The 20,266-nt window shown below is 58.4% G+C and overlaps 2 protein-coding genes across 3 annotated transcripts; both read left to right on the top strand.

Moving 5' to 3' along the window:
• The first annotated feature begins 4,629 nt into the window (after window positions 1-4,629).
• Window positions 4,630-8,676, top strand: LOC118976394 (aquaporin-5). 2 transcript variants are annotated; one of them, XM_037030858.1, is made up of 4 exons: window positions 4,641-5,560; window positions 6,590-6,754; window positions 7,158-7,241; window positions 7,977-8,676. In XM_037030858.1, the coding sequence occupies exons 1-4, from the start codon at window positions 4,820-4,822 to the stop codon at window positions 8,148-8,150; spliced, it is 1,164 nt and encodes a 387-aa protein (XP_036886753.1). In that variant the 5' UTR covers window positions 4,641-4,819; the 3' UTR covers window positions 8,151-8,676. The 2 variants fall into 2 exon arrangements, with proteins under 2 accessions (XP_036886755.1, XP_036886753.1); XM_037030860.1 differs by lacking the exon at window positions 6,590-6,754 and having other exon boundaries at window positions 4,630-5,560.
• Window positions 8,677-13,634: 4,958 nt separating this feature from the next.
• AQP6 (aquaporin 6) lies at window positions 13,635-18,006 on the top strand. The gene is given in 8 exon segments (XM_037030977.1): window positions 13,635-13,661; window positions 15,048-15,149; window positions 15,427-15,532; window positions 15,535-15,641; window positions 15,643-15,834; window positions 16,610-16,780; window positions 17,034-17,114; window positions 17,731-18,006. Coding segments are annotated over 8 exon segments (1,020 nt in total). The 3' UTR covers window positions 17,965-18,006.
• Window positions 18,007-20,266: the final 2,260 nt, after the last annotated feature.

Here is a 20,266-nt window from a genome sequence, read left to right as displayed (position 1 = left end):
CAGGTGAGGGAAGGACCATGGCCCCCTTAACCCAACCCTGTGAGGCAGGCAGAGCAAATACAGTCAGTCATGTGCCACATAAGGACTTTAAGGTTAACAACCCACCACATATTCGATGGTGGTACCGTAATATTATAATAAAGCTGAAAATTCTGATCATCTAGTGATAATCATAGCCGTGGTAACATCGAATCTCATAACACCGAAGCACAGCACATCACTCCCGCGTCTGTGGTGATGCCGGGCAGCAAACCTGCTGTGCTGCCAGTCGTGTGAATGTATTTCACGCACAGTTACTGGGTTCATACAGTCTGGGTCTGTGTAAGCGCACTCTGCGATGTTCGCACGAAGACGCAAGTGCCCAGCGAGCCATTCTCGGGATGCAGGGCCATGGTTAAGTAGCCCGCGACTGCGCCGTTCTTCCCGCCGTGTAAATCAATGACTTGCAGCAGAGAAACTGGTTGAAAGCCCCACGGCTCTGGTGCACAAGACCTGAACGGAGGCCTTTTTAATTCAAAACCCCGTGATCCTTCCACTCAGGAGTCAGAGAAGACCAGGTCTGGTCGGAGGCAAGTCCTAGGCCTCTCTAGGGAGGGGCTGCAGAGGAGGCCCCCAGACTTGGGGAGCACATGGGGCTTCAGGAATGGCCGGGGCAGGGCAGGAAGAAAACAACAAGAATGTGGGAATGGTTTCTGCCTTTGGAGAGCACCCTGTGTGGAGGAAGATGGGAGTCAGATATACCCCAAACCAGACAGACGCTGGGCAGCACAGAGGCAGGTGGATTAGGACCCCAAGCTGGGGAGAGAGAAGGCTCTGCGCTGAGGGGATGAGGGAACTGACCGTCAGACCCCAGCAGCACCCATTCCCACAGTCCCACTTTGTGGGATAAAGACTTCGCAACTACAGATGTTGCTTTGATGGTGTTTTGTATCTTGTAAGCTGTGATTCTGTATATACGCAGGGCCCCCCAGCTAGACTTTAAGCCCTTTGCAGGCAGGGCTTCTTCCAGGTCTTGGGTGGCATTCTCCTGCCTGTTGTCCCTTATCTGTTTTGTCTACCACAGTGCTATGCAGGTAGTGAGCTCAATAAATGATCATTAGCCAATTAAGTGCTGTTTCTTCCACGATTTAGAAGTGGTCAGCACAGTCCAAAGGCCCGTCCTGGCTCCCCGCAGCTGCTGTTAGGAATGGTGCAGAGGGAATTTCGATGCCCAACTAATGGGTGGCAAATTCCCACTGCCAGCCTGGCCAGACTGGGCATCCTGGGCTTTGTGACCCATGGAGAGGCACCAAGACATGGGTAGGCTGGGAGGTCTGCCGACAGAGCAAAGAATAGCCCGCTTTGGGCCCCCGTGCTGGCCGTAGCCCCGGGAAATCAGGGCAGGAACCTCCAGGATCTGGGACAATGCCTAACACTGCACGCGTCCACAGCTGACAGCCTGCTCTTCTCTCCACACCTGCCCTTCCCACAGTCCCTTCATCTCAACTGATATCATCTCCGTTTCTCCAGCCACTCAGGCCAAAAGACTTGCTGTCCTTGATTCCTTGTTCTCATGTGCCCTGTGAGCTCCATGAGAGAATCCTGTCCATCCCACCTTCCTGGGGGCAGGGTGGGAGGGAGGGAGCCAGAATCCAATCACTGTCCCCTCAGGTCCAGGCCTCCATCCTCTATCTCTCCCTGCCTAGGGCCCTATCAGCCTCCCCACTTCCATTCCCGTCCCTCCAGTCTCTTCTCACCACCACAGCAGAGGGATCGTGTTAAAAACCTTGTCAGACCACGCCAGTCCTCGGCTCAGTGGCTTCCTCAATCTCTCAAGTGAAGCCTGCCGCGCCTGTCGGTGGTGCACAAGGCTGCCTGCCTCCACTGCCTCTGTCCTCACCTCCTTGCTCCCTCCACTCCAGCAACACTGGCAGCTCCCTCCGCCTGGGATGTTCTTTCCTCGGATGCATGCATGGTTCTCTCCCTCTCTTCTTTCAGGTCTTTGCTCAGGTGTCACCTTCTCTGTAAGATCTATACTGACACCCTTTTAAAATTTCAAAGGAACTCCACTCTTATCCCCACACATATCCTATTTTCCCATAGCACTGACCAGATTCTATTGTCCTATATAATTTATCTACATCCACTATTTGTTGTCTGTCTCCTTTTACTAAAATATTAGCTCCACATGCAAAAATCTGTCTGCTAGCTCATAGCTATATCCCAGTGCCTAGAACAGTGTCCGGTGCATAATAAGTGCTCAATAACTCTTTGTGGAATGAATGAATGACTATTTCCCAGGAGTGGGGATATGTGGAGCCCCAGGGGCACCACCTCCTGCCAGTTACCCTACCATTTCTACCCCTGCCCTCCAAGGAAATACAGGGGTCCCTCTGTTAGGAAAGGAGGGAAGGAGCCCTCCCTGAGAGATTTTAACTCCTCCTGCCACCAGTGGGGAGACCCATCTCCCAGCCCAGAAAGGTCCCAGGGAAGCATGGACCTGGAGCTGGCAGGGCTGGGCCCAAGAGCTCAGAGAAAAGGCAGTTTCAGGACACAGGAGCTCCCGTAGTTTCCTGTGACAACCTGGGGACAGAGGGCTCTGGGAGAGAGCTGGAAGGAATGAAAGGATTTCAAGCACAGGCCCAGGAAATGAAACAAACTGCCCTGTCTGAGCAATCTTGACAAACCGGGTCTCCTTCAGCCATCCCAGGCCCATTCCTGGTGACTTTATGGATCCCCTTTCAAGTCATTGTGTGACCGTGGACCTCTGAGCCTGGGCTCCTCTCACGTAGCTCAGAATCGAATCACACCGTGGAGGCCAAAGACTTGGGTTAGACGTAAAGGATTGAGTCCAAATCCTCAAGTAGCATCTTCCCCTGACGGCCCAGCCTCCCGAGAGCCCTGCAGAGTCCTCCCCACCCCGAGATGATGGAGCTTGAAACCTGCGGGTTCACAAAGACAGAGCCCAAGGAGGGGAGAAAGCAGGTGGATGGGGGCAGACAGGAGGCAAGTCCACGCCATGCTCTGCCAGGAGCAAGGCCCCAGGCCCCAGGGCAGAGAGGCCAGGCAGACCTCCTGTCTTAAGAGAAGAGACATGGGGGAGGAGCTGCTCCAACAGGAAACACTGAACAGAGGAAGAACAATGGCAGGGTTTCTTTGGTCCCTGTTTTCTTTGGCCTCTTAGCTGCCAGGAAGCCCACAACCCACTCCTCCAGGCCCTTGGCCTTCCTCCGCAGCCCCTCCCCTCACCCCGAGGGACTGATAGAGGAGCACCTGTTCTTTCCCTCGGCCGCACCTTTCACTTCAGCTCCACACAGAGCCTTAAGTTGTGGTTACAAGATGAGGAAACTCTACTGAGCCTTGCTCTGTGCTAAGTGCTTCCCAAGGACACACAGTGATGGGGTGGGGCTGGGGGGCTCTCTAGTGCAGCTCTTCTCCTGAGATTCTGAGGGTAATTCCCTGCCCCTCCTCCAAGCCCTGGAGGGTCCTCCAGCCTCATTCCCCACATGCCTAACCTGGAAACGAGAAGTGGGAGGGGTGGGGGAATGGTGGGGAGCAGCTGGAAGCTCAGAGGAAAGAGGCAAGCACAGGAGGAGGGGGGCAGGGAACTGGAAGGAAGTGTGGACCCCAGTCCAGGGGTGGGAGGATCTGACTTGGGAGGCACTGAAAAGGACCAGGTGTGAGAGAGACAGACATGGAACTGACATAGAGACAGATGGAAACAAACGAACAAAAAAGTCACAGACATTGAGAGGTAGAGGAAAGGTAGATAGGATGGAGAGGCTGAGACGGAGAGGGAGAGACTAAGAGAAGGAAAAAAAACAGGAATGGAAAGGAGAGGGGGAGGAAGAGCCTAAAGGAAGGAGAAAGAGAGAAGGAGATGAGGGTGCAGCGGTGGGGGGGGGGGGGGGGAGAGAAGAGGAAAAATCTGAAAGAGAGAGACAGGGCCTGGAGGAACAGGCGGAAGGAGAAGAAGCCGGACAAGAGGCAGAGGTATTCGAGAGGAAGAGAAAGCCAGACTGAGTCTGAAGGACAGACGCCGAAGAGACTGAGAGAAGGGGTGAGAGCAGAAGGTGCAGGAAAAAGAGAACCTGAGATCTAGAGTAGGGGCGTCGCGAAGGGGAGTGGGAGAGGCCAAGACCTGGCGTGGAGAGGCAGCGGTGCCCTGCCCCCTCCCCGCACCCCGCTCGGACCCCTCGGTCCCAGAGCCTCTTCCCTGAACAAAACCGAACGTGGCCATGCCCTCTCCGGTCCCAAGTACAAAGTGAACTCCCGGCCCCCACCTCCTCTGGGGGCGCGCTGAGGTCCCCAAGAGAGCCGCGCTGGGGGGGTTGGGACGGTTGCAGAGCAGAGGGTGCCTCCTGGGGTCCACGGCCGCTGCTGGGGGTCCAGGATAACCAGGCTCAGGGCAGGCTGGCACGGTGCCCGCTTTCCCACCCACCCCCCATTTCAACCCCAGGGGCCCGCTTGGCCCGGGCCAGGGAGAGGCCCGCGACGGCCGGACCGCCCGGCCGGACCGCCCAGCCCGGCCGCCCGCCCCCGCCGCCGGGCGCCAGCGAGCTCAGCGGCGCTGTGCTGGGGGAATCGCATCACTCCAAACCCGCGGGAGGTGAGGCTGGACGAGGATGCCCGGGTCGCAGGAGGAAAAGGAGGGGCTGGACCCAGGGCCCAGAGAGGAGAAAAGGAGACCACCACGGCCGGAGATAAAAGCCTGGCGGAGGGAGTCAGTCAGGGGTCCGCAGGACTGGTGACCCCGGCCCGGCCAGGCCCGAGCGAAGTCTCCCTGGGAGCCTGGGACGAACCGCGGGGCGCAGAGCGCGGAAGCCGCCTGGAGCGCAGCATGCACACGTCCCCAGCCGCGGGGCCCGTGTCCGCCGCCTCCTGGGTCATGTGGCCCGGACAGGTCGCACGCTGCCCCTGCGGGAGACCTCGGGGGCCCCGGGGCAGTGTGGAGCCCCGGCCGGCCGCAAAGTTCCCTTCCTGCGCGAAGTGCTGGCTCCAGAGCGCGGGAGCCGCCCACTGCCCCCCCGCGCCGGCCCTGCTTAGGGGCGCCCGCCCTCTATATAGCGCACCCCTGCGGGGCCCGTGCCAGGCCGACAGCCGCCCTGAGGTTCCCGCAGAGCGCGCCGCCCCAGGGAGCCGGCCCCCAGCCCCCAGCAGCGCCGCCGCCGCCGCCCCGACGGGCGCCCCTCGCTGCCGCTCGGCCCCCACCGCCGCCATGAAGAAGGAGGTGTGCTCCGTGGCCTTCGTCAAGGCCGTGTTCACGGAGTTCCTGGCCACCCTCATCTTCGTCTTCTTTGGCCTCGCCTCGGCCCTCCAGTGGCCTTCAGCGCTGCCCACCGTCCTTCAGATCTCGCTGGCCTTTGGCCTGGCCATAGGCACCCTGGCCCAGGCCCTGGGGCCCGTGAGTGGCGGCCACATCAACCCTGCCATCACACTGGCGCTCTTAGTGGGCAACCAGATCTCCCTGCTCCGGGCTGTCTTCTACGTGGTGGCCCAGCTGGTGGGCGCCATTGCTGGGGCAGGCATCCTCTATGGGCTGGCACCAATCGGTTCCCGGGGCACTCTGGCGGTGAATTCGGTGAGTGCCGGAGGGGATGGGGGTGCGGCAGAGACCCCGGATGGGCTCGGGACCAGGCCCTCATACCCCTTTTCAAGAATAGGTGCCATTGAGTGGGTCAGTGCACACCCTTGCGGGGAAGGTGACAGCCTCCCAAGGCCAATAAGATGAATCCCCCGCTGCGTATGTCCCTGCTCAGCTTCCCTGGTTCATGCCCACCTCCTCTGCCTGCTCCCTTCCTGCTGCCCCTTTCTGGCCTCTCTCCTGCCTACTGCCTCTCCTTTCTTGCTGGAAACTTCTGCCTTTTTTCCTGTCTCACTCCTGCGTTCCTCTTGGGCCCCTCATGGCTCCTGCTTATTCCTCAGTGGAGGGCCCTGGAACCATTAGAGAGAAATAGGTTGTCATCTTGGCTCCCGCTGACCCTGACCTCTGTGGGTCTCAGTTTTCTCAGCTATGACATGGGGGTGGCCATCACCCACCACAGCAGGTGTCAAGGGACCCCATTTAGGGACCATGCATGTGAACCCCTAATTTTGTTCCTGCTCCTGGCCTCCTCTGCCTCCCCCTTCCCCAGCCCCAGATTCAGCCCCCATGTCCCATGCAAACTGGGTTCATTAATCAAACACAGAGGAGGATTTTCTCTGCCATTGTCAAGCCGTGAGTCAGCTGCACTGGAGAGACGGGTTTGTGGTTGGCACTGGCAGCGGGTCAGGCACGGGCGGGAGGTGGTCTGGGGATGCAGTAGATAACACTGGGCAGCTGCCCACAGGAGGGAGGGTAAATGCCAGCTTGTGGCGGGTGGAGGCTGGGCAGAACCGTTGACAGGACCGTGACCAGGAAAAGCTCCCCTCATACCACCCTTTGGCCACAGGCCTGCACCCCAAGCTTTGCACACGCTGTGATGTGCGTAGTCTCTTTGGCAGATGACCTCCCTGACCAATGTGCACTGGGCTGTAGGTGTCCTTGGAGGCCCTAACCCACCTCCCCAAGCCCCTCCCCAAGCCACAGAGCCGGAAGGAGGCTGGGGCCAAAACCACCCTCCCCTTGCAGCTCAGCAACAACACAACGCCGGGCCAGGCCGTGGTGGTGGAGATGATTCTGACCTTCCAGCTGGCACTCTGCATCTTCTCCTCTACCGACTCACGCCGCACCAGCCCTGTGGGCTCCCCGGCCCTGTCCATTGGCCTGTCCGTCACACTGGGCCACCTTGTTGGGGTGAGCAGCGCTGCCACGTGGCTGGGGCTGTGGAGAGCTTCTCAGGGTGAATAATAGGGGCCTACAGCACCTCTCCGAACCAACGAGCCCTGCATTTCGGGCCTGGAGTGGGGCTGTTGTACTCCACCCCAGACTTGAGAGCTCCCCCAAACCTTCTCTAGCCTGGAGGATGGGAATAAGTGGGAGCTGGGGTGGGGGCAGGAAACCAAGCCCAAGCTCCGGACAGAAAAGAGAGGAGAGGTGCACAGGAACCTGTGGAGGGAGAGGTCACCAGCCTAGGAACTGGGGGCCTTGAGGTGGAGATCTGAGCCCCCGGACTGGTGGGTGACCCTGGGAGAGTTAGGGTCCCCGTGGGAGCAGACATGCGCTTTGCCTTCCTCACCGGCCCCCTCACTCCGTCCAGATCTACTTCACTGGCTGCTCCATGAACCCAGCCCGCTCCTTCGGCCCCGCAGTGGTCATGAGGCGGTTCAGCTCTGCGCACTGGGTGAGCCTGAGCCTCCCTCGGACCCCTGGACACTAAACTTTGGCTCCCTGGACTTCCCGGGTGTTGTGGGCCCAGAGCTTGAGGGTGGGCCCGGGAGCAATGGCTGGAGAGGGAGGAGGGGGCACAGTAGGGAACAGGATGCAGCCAGAACACTGGCCTGAGCCCCTGGGGACAAGGGGTCCCTGGCTGGGGGCTGGGGGGCACTATTGTGTCTGTCCCTCTAGGTAAAGGAGGGGTCTCTGCCTCTGGGCTGATCTCCTCTGAGGATTTTTTGTCCCTCTGAGTCTATGTGTCTGGTGTTTTACTCCCCCGCCCTGTTGAAGGGTTGGGGTAGTCTTCCGTCCTGCACATCTGTCCCTCAGGACAGTCTGGAACATCCTGTGAGAGTCCACGGTCTCCCTCCAGAGTTTGTCTCTGACCCCACACGGACAGGAGAGGAGTCCTGTTCTTCTCTCCGAGGACCTATATGTCTGTTCCCTCTGAAGGTCCATGTGTCTCTTTAGGGTGGAGTGGGAGGGGCCCTGGCCCCCTGGGGATCTGTCTCCTTTAAGAATGTGGGTATCTGTGGTCCCTGTCCCTGTCACTGGGGAGTGGGGTGTCAGTATATCTGTCCCTGAGGTGGGAGGAAGTCTTTCCTTCTGGAGATCTGGAAGTCACATGTCCATCTCCTCTAGGGGTCCATGAGTCAGTCCTCCGGAGGGGCTCAGGCCCCTGACGCGGCCCTGTCTCCACCAGGTGTTCTGGGTGGGGCCCATTGTGGGGGCCGCCGTGGCTGCCATCCTCTACTTCTACCTGCTCTTCCCCAACTGCCTGAGCCTGAGTGAGCGCGTGGCCGTCGTCAAGGGCACGTACGAGCCTGAGGAGGACTGGGAGGAGCGGAAGAAGACCATAGAGCTGACTGCCCACTGACCAGCGTCAGACGGGGACCAGTCCCTCAGCCCCTGAACTACAGGGGAATAAAAAGCATGATGGCAAAGCTTCCTTTCCCCACAGCTGGGTCCTCTGGGCTAGGGAGGAGGTGCTGGCTCCCCAGGCTGCAGTTAGAAATGGGAACAGGAACTTGTGACAGGGCTCTGGGGTGGGAGCCAGGAGCTGGGGGCCTGATGGGAAGGGGGTCTCTCTGGGACAGGGCAGGCTGCTGCCACAAGGTCAGGCCTCAAAGATTGTGAATGCGGCACCAAGCTCACAGGCTGCCCCAAGGCCAGGCCAGGAAGGGGTGGTCTGCATTCTTCACCCCCCACTCTCCCCAGCCCCTCTTCAAGAGCCAGAGGGATCCCCGCCCCTGGGATGGCAGAGGCTGACCCTCCCCAGAGCTCCTTAGGAGGGAGACAGACTGGTTCATTAAGTGCTGCCTTATTTATTTCTGCTTAAACACGCATGGGCTAGGGCTGCTGGTGTTTGCAATGGGGGCTTCCTAATAAACCACTGACGTTCATGTTCTGCCTCATCTCTCTTCAGAAGCCTCTCCTTGGGACACTCTGGCTCATCACCTCTCCTCTTCATCATCCCACACCCTGCCCCATGGGCTCCTCAGTCCTCTGTGAGAAGACAGGGAAGCTGAAGCCAGGGCAGGCCTAGGTCCGATACGGGGGTGGGGAGAGCAAGATAGGGGGTGGGGGTGGAGAGAGAGAGAGAGGAGAACAAATACAGAAATAGATCTCAGGGGTCAGCAGGAGGCAGTCGGAGCAGAGAAGGAGGCATCCAATTCACTTAGCCTCCTGCCCACACACCCCTCCCACCTCAGCTACGTCAAATCTCTGTCACTTGATTAGGGTGTGCCGGACAGGGTGGAGGAACCAACTGCCCGCAGCCCCTTGAGATGCCAAGGAGTTGATCAGCCAGGTCTGTCATCAGGGAGGAGGCACAGCCCCGGACTTCCCTTTCTACACCTCCATGTTCCAAAAAGGGGCCGTGTTGGGAGCTGTGCTCAGCAACAGCAGCAGCCCCCCTGTCCACCCCCCACCTCCCACCCCCAGAAGCTGCACATCACCCAGCACTTTTCTGAGCTCTTCTCTGCCTTGCAGGGCAGCATCCCCACTGTCTTCCCCTCTGGGCCCAGGACTCTGCCCTCACTGGTTCTTGTCCCCTGGCCACTGACACTCCTTAGGAAACCTCCTTAACGCACCAAACCTCCATCTCATAAGCTATCACATGAGGATGAAAACTGCTTCCCTCACAGGGTTGTGAGGGTTGTGAGGGTGGAGATCAGATGAGTTGAGGAAGAGCGATTCCCGCTCTCTGTGGGGAAAAGGGTGGAATGCAGATGAGAAGTTCAGTACACAGCCCTGCGTCATAGTGAAGGGGGCTGGCTTGGGGTCCAAGTCTTATGTGCAACTTCGGGTAACATGAGCTCCCTGTTTTAATGACCTCATCCGAAAAATGGGGCTACTTTTACTCGTGGGCGGATGTGAGGATGAATGTGAGACAATGGATTGAAATAAAACCCTTGTGCAAACAGGGCCAGGCACTTCGGAGTGAGTGCTCAATAAACAGGTGTGAAAAGAAGCCAGCTCCCTGGCTGGTGTGGCTCAGAGGATGGAGCGCTCACCTGCGAACTCAAAGGTCGAGGGTTGCATTCCCAGTCAGGGCACATGCCTGGGTTGTGGGCCAGGTGCCCAGGAGGGGGCGTGCGAGAGTCAATTGATCAATGTTTCCTCCTTTTTCTACCTCCCTTCCCCTTTGTGAAAATGAATAAATAAAATATTTAAAAGATTTTTTTAAAAAAAGAAATGAAACCAGCCCGTGCATATCTGGGACCCTGGCCACACCCTAGCTCGGGGCCTGTGCTCTCCCGAGAGCGCTTGAGCCTGAGCTCCAGGTTTTCTCTTGTGTGGGAACCTCCCCGAAGTCTTAGGTTCTCCCCAGAAGAGGAAAGGCCGCGGAAGGCGGGGGCGGGGCGGGGGAGGCGGTCAGGAGATGGAGAAGAGGTGGGAGAGTCTATACAATCTGCTGGCAAGGATCGGTCCCAGGGCCTGGCTGTGAGGGCGGCAGAGTCCGCAGCCCTCCTCCACACTTGAGTCTAGTATCTGCGAATGGGTGCTGCCATCTCCCTGCCCTCCACTGCCCTGCCCGCCTCCATCAGCGTGCAGTTAACACCGAAAGGCAGTATATGCGTGAAGAAGCCGTCCCCCACCCGCAAGTGCCAGCTCCGACCAGCAGGGGGAGACCTCGTCCACTGAATGCAAACTGCTGCGTTTCTCTGCAAGAATCCTGAATCTGGGCTCCAGCCAATGGGGCGTGGGGGGTGGAGGACACGGGGAATCTCTCAGGCCTGGGTCCTCTGGGCCCGCAGGAAGCAGCTACTCTCAGTTCACCCTCACCCCACTATCCGAGACTGGGTGCCGAAGAGAGGAGATCCCTTTCCCACTCAGTCTCCACAAGGCTCAGGTGCAGGCACAGCCATGACTAGGAGGCTGGCCTCTCCCCTCAGCCCAGCAACTTGCATTCCTTTCTCTGACAGGTGGACCTGTGGAGGACAGACCATTATGGGTGGGTGGGCACCCAGTTCGAGGTTCCTGGCCCGCTGAGAGGGCTAAGGTCCAACTAGGGCTTTGGAAGGACACGTTGCGGTGGCGTGGCCATCAGAGGGCGCTGTGCTCCCTGGTGGCTAAGTCCGGGCTCACCCGCGCACACAGGAGCACGCACTCCAGCCTCCCGCAACCACACTGACCTTTCCGTTTGCAGCGAGGGGCTGCGTCTTCTCGGCATGGGCTGCTCACTCCGCGTACATGTGGCAGCCACATCAACCCTCCCCTATTCTCTCTCACAGGACTGCTCGGGGCCTGCGTTCCATGTGTTCTCGGAGAGGTACAAGTGTGTCACATCCAAGCACACGTGCCCAGGCACCCCTCTGGACCCAGGAAGGAGAGCCTTGATTCTCCTCTAGGAGGCTTTGTCCTCCTCCCGCGCCCCTCTGCCCAGGAGCTGCCAGTTTTCACCCCGTAGGAAGATGGACATGGTGTCAGGGTAGAGAGACGGGGGAGGACTGGGTGTAAGACAGAGTATGGACAGGAGGCCGGCTGTGTAGATGGATGGCCAGGAGGGGTTGCTGGAGGGTCAGCTCTCTCAGCCCCTTCCTGACTCAGTTCCTTCCCTATCCGGTTCGGATGAGGTCACACTGCTCACCTGTCACAATTTGTGGGGATCAGTGAGATAATTCGAGGGAAGCGACCTTGAATTCTTCCCTCCCTGTCATGTTTTTAATGTCCCTCTTCTCTCCCCATACCTTTCTCATTCTCACTCCCCCATCCCTCCTCTCCCCCAGGCCCCCAGTCCTCAGTCAGAGCTCACTTTGCTCCTTGGGCATGCACGCAAGTAGGTGCGCATGTGTGCAAACGTGCACACCTTCCCACGGAGGTGCCCACCTCGGCAGCCTGGGGGCCCCAGAGACTGGCCTCTGGGAGGTTAAGAGCCCACAGCTGCCTGACAGGCTACTGTAGGCAGCCCGGCGTAGGGCCTTACAAAAGTCCTGTGAACGTGAGTGACCTCAAAGCATGACGAACGAGCCCAAAACTGGCTGGGCCTGGTAAGGTGCTGGTTGGAACTGGAGCAAGCCCTGGCGGATGCCTGGCTGGCCTCAGGGTGGTGGTGGCTGGAGAACCTTGTCCCCGGCCAGGCGGGGTCCCAGGAGTCCCTGCTCTAGGCCAGCTGGAAACAAGAACTGTTACTGTACCTAATGCTCTGAGCCTCTAGCGTCCAGAGTAGGGGCCACAGGTGCTACTTGTCCTGGACCCTTCCCACCCCAGCTTGGTCCTCATTGGACCGGTCCTCATAGCTGTCTCATTGGAGAGGGGACACGAGTGGCAATTCTAATGACCAACATTTTCTGACTCAGAGACATCCTCCTAGGTATTAGCAGCTTTACTCCTAACGACACATGGAGAGGGGAATTTTAATCTCCATTTTATAAGGGGGGAACTGGAGTCACAGAAGTTAAGCGCTGGTCAGGGTACAGTGTACATGGTGATGTCCAAATGCTTTCACTTGTATTGTCCTATCAAAGGTCTCAACAGATAGTCTTTCCTATTGTTCGGTGCCTGGTATGCAGGCAAAGAAACCGAGGCTAGGTGAGCTGCAGGGACGGGTGAGTGCCTGTCTGCACTCCTCTATGGCTCTGTCCAAGGGGAGGGAAGAAGAGAGACGCCCTTGTGGTTCCTTGAAACAGCCCCTAGGCAGAGAACCCACTGGGGCAGGGAAGAAGGTCACCCACACTGGCCATTCCTTCATTCCTTGGGTGTTTATTGACAGAATCCTCTAAGCCAGGAAAGCACACGAGTCTGCACTGGAACAGTGGAGGCAGGAGGAAGCTGAAGCCAGAAGTAGCCACTGGCTTTGCTCAAGCCCAGCTTCTCCATGCAGCTTGCCCTGGTTCTGCTGGAAAGGAAAATCAGGGCAGGCTTCATGGAGGAATTGGACTTGAACAGAGAGATGAAGACGAAATTCATAGTCTCTCCACTATTCTGAAATTACCAGGCATGTTATAAAGAAGCCAGGAGAGGGAGAAGGGCAAACCACAGACAAGACTGGGAATGGCCAAGAGCACCGGGAGGGGCCCCTGACTCAACACAAGAGAAAGGCTGCCTCTTCTTCGGAGTGCAGGGAAGCTGGTGAGGGCATGGGCGGCCTCTGGGGAGTTCATGGCTGGGGAGGAAGGGTGGGAAGGAGTATTGTCTGCTAGCTTGGCTTTCTGGGTGGGACAGGAGGCAAGTTGGCAGAAAGCCAGAGAGAGTGGGGTACTTGAAGAGAGTGGGGAAGGTTTGAAGTAGGCCCTGGAAGAATAGGGAGAGAGCCGCCTGGGGAGGGTGTGAGGACTGCTGATGAGCTGTGACCCCTGCTGAGGCCACGGACGTGGGCTTGTCGCAGCTGGCAAGGGCCTCCAGCAGTGCCCAGCAGCGCAGATGGCAGGCAAAGGGGTGTGAGGAGAATGAGAATGGGGAGATGCACGTGTAGGGGGTAGTTAGAGAGGAAAGGGAGCCAGGACAGCGGGGCACGGAGGTGTGATGCCAGGGCGTCGGGCTGGAGAAGGGAGGGTGAAGCCAGGATGGCCGGGAGAGGAGAAAGGGGAGGGGGGGATTTCACTCTGACAGAGATGGGGGAGGCTGGGTGGGAGGCAGAGCCCACGCTCAGAGCTGGGGCATTCAGTGGAAGATTCCAGAGGGCCCGGTTCTGGGTGAGGGTGGTATAAGGCCTTAAGAATAGCCAGCAGAACAGAAGCAGACATGAAAGTCACCTGCCTCCAGGAGCTCGAGAAACTTTTATTCACTCGTTCATTCGACAGTTACTTACCAAGCACCTACTGTGACTGATCTCTGTGCAAGACACTACGTGTAGGGATGAGCAGAACTTGTCCCCTGCCCGCCGAGGGGCTCGCCGTGACACTGGGGAGACCCTAGGATGACTGCAGGGGTCAAAAATGCCCAGGTGTGTGTTGGGGGCACAGGGAGGGCCTCACCTAGGAAAGGAGGAGAGGACGTTGAAGCTGAGACTTAGGAGTGGGTTAGGGAGTTACTCGAGCAAAGGAAGGGGGAAGGGTTCTCCAAGGAGAAGAGCATCCTCGAAGGAGACCAGCTTGAGTGTTTCAGAACCACTGGCCGTTTGGTGAGGCCACAGGGTAAGGTGTGGGGAGAGCAAGGCAAGGTGTGGGGAGAGGTGAGGTGGAGGAGCAGGACCCCAGAGGGCCTTGGGGGCTGCACAGAGCTCATGGAGGGGACAGAGGCTTTGAAGGGATTTTAGCAGAGAAGCAGCAGGATCAGATTTGCATTTTAGAAAGATCACTGGGGCTGCAGTGTGGATAATTGATTGGAACAGAGCAAGGGAGCAGAGAGAGAGAGTGGTTAAAGGCTGCAGGGCAGCAGGGATGGCAAGAAGAGAGCGAAGTCAAGAAATATTTGTGACTGAAAATCAGCAGGACTCAATGCCTTTAGTGGGTGGGGCAGGAGCGGGGACAAGGGTCAGAGATGCTTCCCAGGTGCCTCCAACCGAGCTGGCAGAAACAGGAGTGCGTTTGGAGGGCGGGGTCGGGAGAGGAAGATCTCGTTTTGAGACAAGGTTCCACTTGAGGGGCCTGAAGACAACCAGGGGACAACCAGGGGACATCCCCCAGCAGGTAGATATGGCCAGGGGTGAGGTCCCGGCACCCGGATGTGGTTAAGAGGTGGAGACTGTGTTATTTTAACTACTCAGCAGATTCTTCTTAGGGGGAGAACACCTCCGCTTGTGTACAAGCCTTGATATGCTGCCGGGGAAAGGGCTGAGCCTAGGGCAGCAATACTACAAAAGTGGCTTGGCCGCCCTGTGCGAGATGTGTGAGGAACTGTTGTGGCCCCGAGAAGGAGATCAGAGAGTGTGGGAAAGGGGCTGAGGCCAAGGAGAAGAGCGAGGGAAGCAGAGACAGAAGCGGGGGCACGGCAGAGGTCCCACTGTCTCGTGTCCTGGCCCACTGTGGCGTACACCCTCCTTCCCTCTGTCCCCTCTGCACCCCCATAGGCCCACGTCCTTAGTAACTCTATTCGCATCGCTTTCCAGGAGTGGGGTTTCGTAGGGGGGGATGGAAGAGAGAGCTTCATTTCCCATCTGGGGTTACAGGGCGCAGATAGTGTGAGCCCATCTGGGGGCAGAGCCTACAGGCAGAGGGGCCAGGAGATCAGGAAACCCCCCTTATCTTACCCTTTGTGTTGCCAGAATGCACAGGACCCTCTGAAGCAGGCCTTGGACTTGGGTGCCTGAGCGAGCTTGCACCATCTAAGCTGACATCGGGAACGTGGGAACCCTGGGGCCCTGTGCCCCACCCCCTTCCTGCACTTGCAGCCCTCGGGCTGGGCCCACAGCACAGTGGAGCCTGCCCAGCTCCCTAACCTCCTGGGAGGTTCCAGTTCAGTGCCTCGAGACTGCCCCTCCCCCAGCTGTCAGGTGAGTTCAGGGTGGAGCAGGCAAGCACCACCCCTCATGCCACCTCCAAACTTTCCTCTCACCCAAACACAAACCCCCGCCAGTCTGCCCAGCACAGTCCCAGGGCAGCAGTGCAGTGGAGGGACTGCAGGTGGGAGGCAGTGAAGCCTGTCCACAGTGGGACAGCTGGAGCAGGCCGGGGCCTAGACACCAGAGGTGGGGGATGGGCAGAGGCCCTGGGAGCAGAGTAGGAAGCAGCCAAGGCACAGTGGAGTCAGACCTAGACCCCACAGAGTAGGACCTAGACGCAGTGGAGTCAGAAGGGCACAGCTTGGCCAGGATGCCGGGGCACCTGCTCTGGATGGCCACCTGCAAGGCGCTGTTCGCCGAGTCCCTGGCCACCGGCTGTATGTGTTCTTTGGTGTGGGTTCCACTCTGCCCTGGTCCCCGGCGTTTCCCTCTGTGCCGCAGATCGCCATCACCTTAAACCTGGTCATGGCCATGGTCGTGCATGCAGGTCACCTGGAAGTCCAGAGGGGCCCATGTCAACCCCGCGGTGACACTGGCTTACTTTGTGGGCTCCCAAATCTCTCTGCCCCATGCTGTGGCCTATGTGGCTGCCCAGCTGGCAGGGGCCATTGTGGGGGCTACTCTGCTTTACAGGGTTACACCAGAGGACATCCGAGAGACCCTTGGGGTCAATGAGGTAGGTACAGGGAGAGGCTCCTGGTGGGGCAGGAGGGAGGTGTCTGAACAGGTATAATTGTGTAACTGTGGCGGGCCACCATGCTGGAGGAGAGGGGCAGAGGGTGCCCTCTGGGGCACGTGCTTCACACCTGCTGTGTGCTGGACCCGGGCCCAGGGGAATTGGACTGTGTGCAGGTTTAGTGCAGGTGGGGCAGGTGTGGGGCTGTGGTCCACGAACAGATGGGACAAGCCACACTAAGGGGCAGGGGTTGGAGGAGGACCAGGCATTTAAGGCTTGGGGTAGCCAGGGAGGGTGGGGCTGGGGGTGGTGGCAGGGACCCTGCATGCTCTTCATCTTCCTCCTCAAGGCCCCCCATGTGCTCCCCCCACCCCAGAACTCTAAGGCCTGTTTCACCACCACCACCACCACCAGATTTCCCTCGTCAGCTGTGTTCCACCTACTTCCCCACATCTCTTCCTTCCACTCCCACCTAGGTCTGCCCCCAGGCAGCCTGCAAACATTCACTTCCACTTTTCTGCGCCTCCCTTTTCCCACCAGTCTTGAGCCTCTGCCACCCCTCAAATCACTGGCTCCAACCAACTTTTGGGGAGGGAAGGGGGACCCTACTTCGGCCAGGATTAAGTGTCCGGGGCTGTCCTGAACCCACCGCACAGTCCTCCTCAAGTCCTGGGACCGGCAGCAGTGAGGCGTTCCCACTTATGGCAAGGAATGAGGTGGGGCGGGTGGGGGGCAGCCACGTCACCACCCTCTGGTAGGAAGCCGGGGACCCCAGTGTAGCACTCTGATCCGGAGCAGCGTCTCGACTGGCCAGGTGGTGGCAGTGGAGCTGGTTCTAACCCTGCAGATGGTGCTCTGTGTCTTGGCGTCCACCAACAGCCGTCTGACCTCCAGCTCCCTGGCCACCATGATTGGGGTCTCCATGGCATTGGGCCACCTCATTGGGGTAAGGGGCAAAGGGACACCATGTATGTGCACACACAGCCACCTCCCTGGAGGGGCTGCAGGGGCCCCGAAGGCCAGGAAATGTCCCTCCCCGAGGCCCTCATCCGAGGCTATGCCCCACACTCCTGGCCCAGGATACGGTGCTGCAGAGGCCAAGGCTGGAATTGGGGCTCTGAGCCGAGAAGGTGGGGACTATCCCCACCCAGGCCTTGAGCCTCTTCACACCCTGAACCCACAGTTACTCCACTCCCCAGATCTACTTCACTGGCTGTTCCATGAACCCAGCCCGCTCCTTCGGTCCCGCCGTCATGGTTGGGAAGTTTGAAGTCCACTGGGTGAGACCCTCTGCTTGCAGCCACGGGAGGGGAGGGGCCCCAAGTAGGGCTGTAGGGACTGTGGCTGTCACCAGCAGCAGGCACACAGGTCTCCCTGCCACAGACCATCTTGACCCCCAGTGTAGGTCTCCCCGAACTCAGAAGACCAGGGCAGGCGTCCTGGCTCGTACTTCCTCTCTCTGCAGCTCCAATAGCCCAGGTATCAGTGGCAAGAAACGGGCCAGGGCAGGAGCCAGAGCCCCAGGCCTCGAGTCCTGGCTGTTTCCTTATTCACTTTCTCTAGCTGGGCCAATTTCCAAACTTGGATAAAGAAAAAGACAAACAAATAAACACACACGCCCACAAAGACAGGAACAGCACTAGCCAGGGCTCCTGACTGGAACAGGGGAGGTGAGAGGAGGGAGGGAGGGGTGGTGAGGAGACAGCGCCCACCCTGCCCGGTGGGCGGCAAGATCCCCTCGCCTGCAGGGACTCTGGGGGAGGGGCAGCACCCGTGCTTCTCAAACTTGCCACCTCTAGACAGCTGAAGGGCTCCTGGGAGACCAAGGCAACACTGGGCAAGCAGGCAGGGGTCCCAAAGCTCACAAGCCGGGTCCCCACTTCTCCGCCTCCTCAGATCTTCTGGGCGGGGCCCCTGACAGGGGCTGTCCTGGCCTCGCTGATCTACAACTTCATCCTGTTCCCGGACACCAAGACTCTGGCCCAGCGACTGGCCATCCTCACAGGCACCGCAGAGGTGGAGAAAGCGGTGGAGGTGCAGCCCCAGAAAAAGGAATCCCAGTTCAGCGGACACCCAAATGCAGTGTGTGTCGGAACACGTAGAACTTGGCCCCAGCCCTCAGGCCTCTGAGAGGAGCTCTGTATGTGCGCAGCACGATGGCGTCACCGAAGTTCAGGTTTTCTGAGGGGGTGGGGAGGTGGCTAAAGGTGTGTAGGGAGGCCTGGCCTCTGGTCCTCACGGGGCGGGCAGAGGACGCCAACCCCTCTCCTAGGCACCCCATTTCTAGGTAGAATGTGGGGAGCAGGTCTGTTCAGTTTCCTCCCCCTCCATCTCCTAGCGGGACAGCAGAGGGAGGAAGGGGAATTTGTGATTACTCTCCCCTTCTCTCATCCATCTGGACTCCAGATCCCCACGTCCTGGGAAAAAATGGAATTAGAGCCCAGGCAGTCTGCTTAGAGGCGGTGGGCTAAAGGGACCTCAGGGAACCCTAACCCCTCACCCCACCCTTGGGGAGGAAGGGCCAGACTTCCCAAGACTCAAAGTCCCTCAGAAGTATGTCTCCATTCTTGGGTGTGGTTTTGGGGGCTATGACTTCCCCCTCAGACTGGGGTCTTCCTGAGGACAGAGATTAACCTCCAATAGATCTTCACCCCCACTCCCTCCCCCGAATGCTCAGAGGAGCTGACACAGAGAAGCTTTTCTCGGGTTAGCAGCGGGGCAGGCTCTTGGCAAGGAAGGTTTGAGCCAGATGGGCCTTTTCCAGGGCAAGCTCTTCTGGGAGTTTGCCTGTCTGCCACCCCACAGTCCCCTTCACAGGGATGATTCTGACAGGGGACAGCCCCAGCCCAGCTTTTGGCCCATGACCTGGGCTGAAGAAGCTGTCCCTAGCCTCATTCTCAGATCCACAGGGACTCCCCCCAAAAAGCTGTAGGAATGACCCAGGAAACCAAGACTTTCAGTTCCGTGCCTGAGGACTGCTGGGGTCTCAGTCCATCTGTCAGTATTCACAGGCTGCGGTAATTGCCCCACCTATGACTTGGGGGCCTGTCTGGGTCCCGGCTTCCCCAGCTGTGAAATGGGCACAAGCCTCCCCCAGAGACTGCTGTGAAAACAAATGAGAAGTTGGAAAATGTTTTTGGAAGTTAAAATGTTAGAAAAATGAAGCCAATAAATGATGATTATTGTTGCTATTACTGTAATTATTGGGTTTGAACACAATTGCTGTTGGTAACGGGAGGGAAGAAGGGAGAGAGGGAAATGATTGAGAGGGAGGCAGAGAGGGTTTTTTTTGTCATTTCATCTGCTCCTATCACGGGGGCCCTGCCTCCTTCTCTGCTGGGTGTACTGACCTGGGAGCTTTTCTGTGTGGGATGAGTGTATGTGGAGCTTTGTGGGGAAGGAGCGGGGGGGAGGGGGGGGTTGGGGGAGGGACCCTGGAATGAAGAGGCAAGCCAATAAAAGTCAGTGCTCTCATCTCTATGGCGCCCATCACCATGGTATTCTGAGATGCAGCAACCAAATTCATAAAATAGACAGGTTCTCTTCCATGATGTCTCCAAAGGGGCTGGGGGTGGGGGAGAGGCTGCTAAAGTCTTCCAAGGGCTGGGTGGCAGGGCCCAGCCTGTGACCAGGGCAGTAAGTAGGCCCCTGTACTCGCGGCCACAGCAGCCACACTCAGTGTTCTGGGATATTGTCAGCATAGAGTACCATTCACATCTCTCCAAGCTGGGCCACACTCATCCATCTTCACAATCTCTCAGAGCCCAGGGCTTCTTGTGCCCTTTCATGAGCAGGGACAGCTGGGGGCAGGGTGTGTGTGTAGGATGTGATTAACTTGCTAAAGGTCGCCCAGCTCAGTACCACAGCCCCCTAAGGTCTCCCCAGCTCCCAGCTTAGAATTTTCCAAAATAGCGTTCCAGGGGGACTTGTACAAGCTACAGCCAGAGATGGAAGGCTGCAGGAACTAGAAGGATGAAGAGGGCAAGGGGCGGGGCTCCTGCAGTAGGCCCCTAAGCTCCCAGACAAATGATCTCTGCATCCCTGGAGCCGAACACACACTGGGTGCTCAGTAAGTCTGATGAATGAGTGACTGAGGCTGGGTGGCCGGGAGGGAGGGGAAGTAGTAATTGATCAAGAGGAGAATTCGGTAGTTACATTTCCAAGTGAGCCAAGATGACAGCAGCTAAGGAGCCAGTGCTTGCTGGCAGGGGTAGCTGGGAAGAGGGCACACAGTCACTCTTGAGTCCCCACCGCTACTCCAGAGCCAACTGTGTAATCTCTGTCCCAGAAGCTTTGGGCCAAAACGGTCAGAGTGATGGCCTGAAGGGCAAGGGAGAGCGAGGGGGCTACTTTCACAAGTGGCAGTTCTGTGAAGCTGCGCCTTCAGAATAGATTGGAGCAAGGAGATGAGCTTTGTGAGGAGTGAGGAAGT

Source organism: Sturnira hondurensis, unplaced genomic scaffold, assembly GCF_014824575.4.
Source record: "Sturnira hondurensis isolate 20B ecotype Veracruz unplaced genomic scaffold, ASM1482457v3 Scaffold0020903, whole genome shotgun sequence".
Lineage (NCBI taxonomy): Eukaryota > Metazoa > Chordata > Mammalia > Chiroptera > Phyllostomidae > Sturnira > Sturnira hondurensis.
Note: the sequence above shows the minus strand (reverse complement) of the source record. Positions and strands in the feature narration are given on the sequence as shown.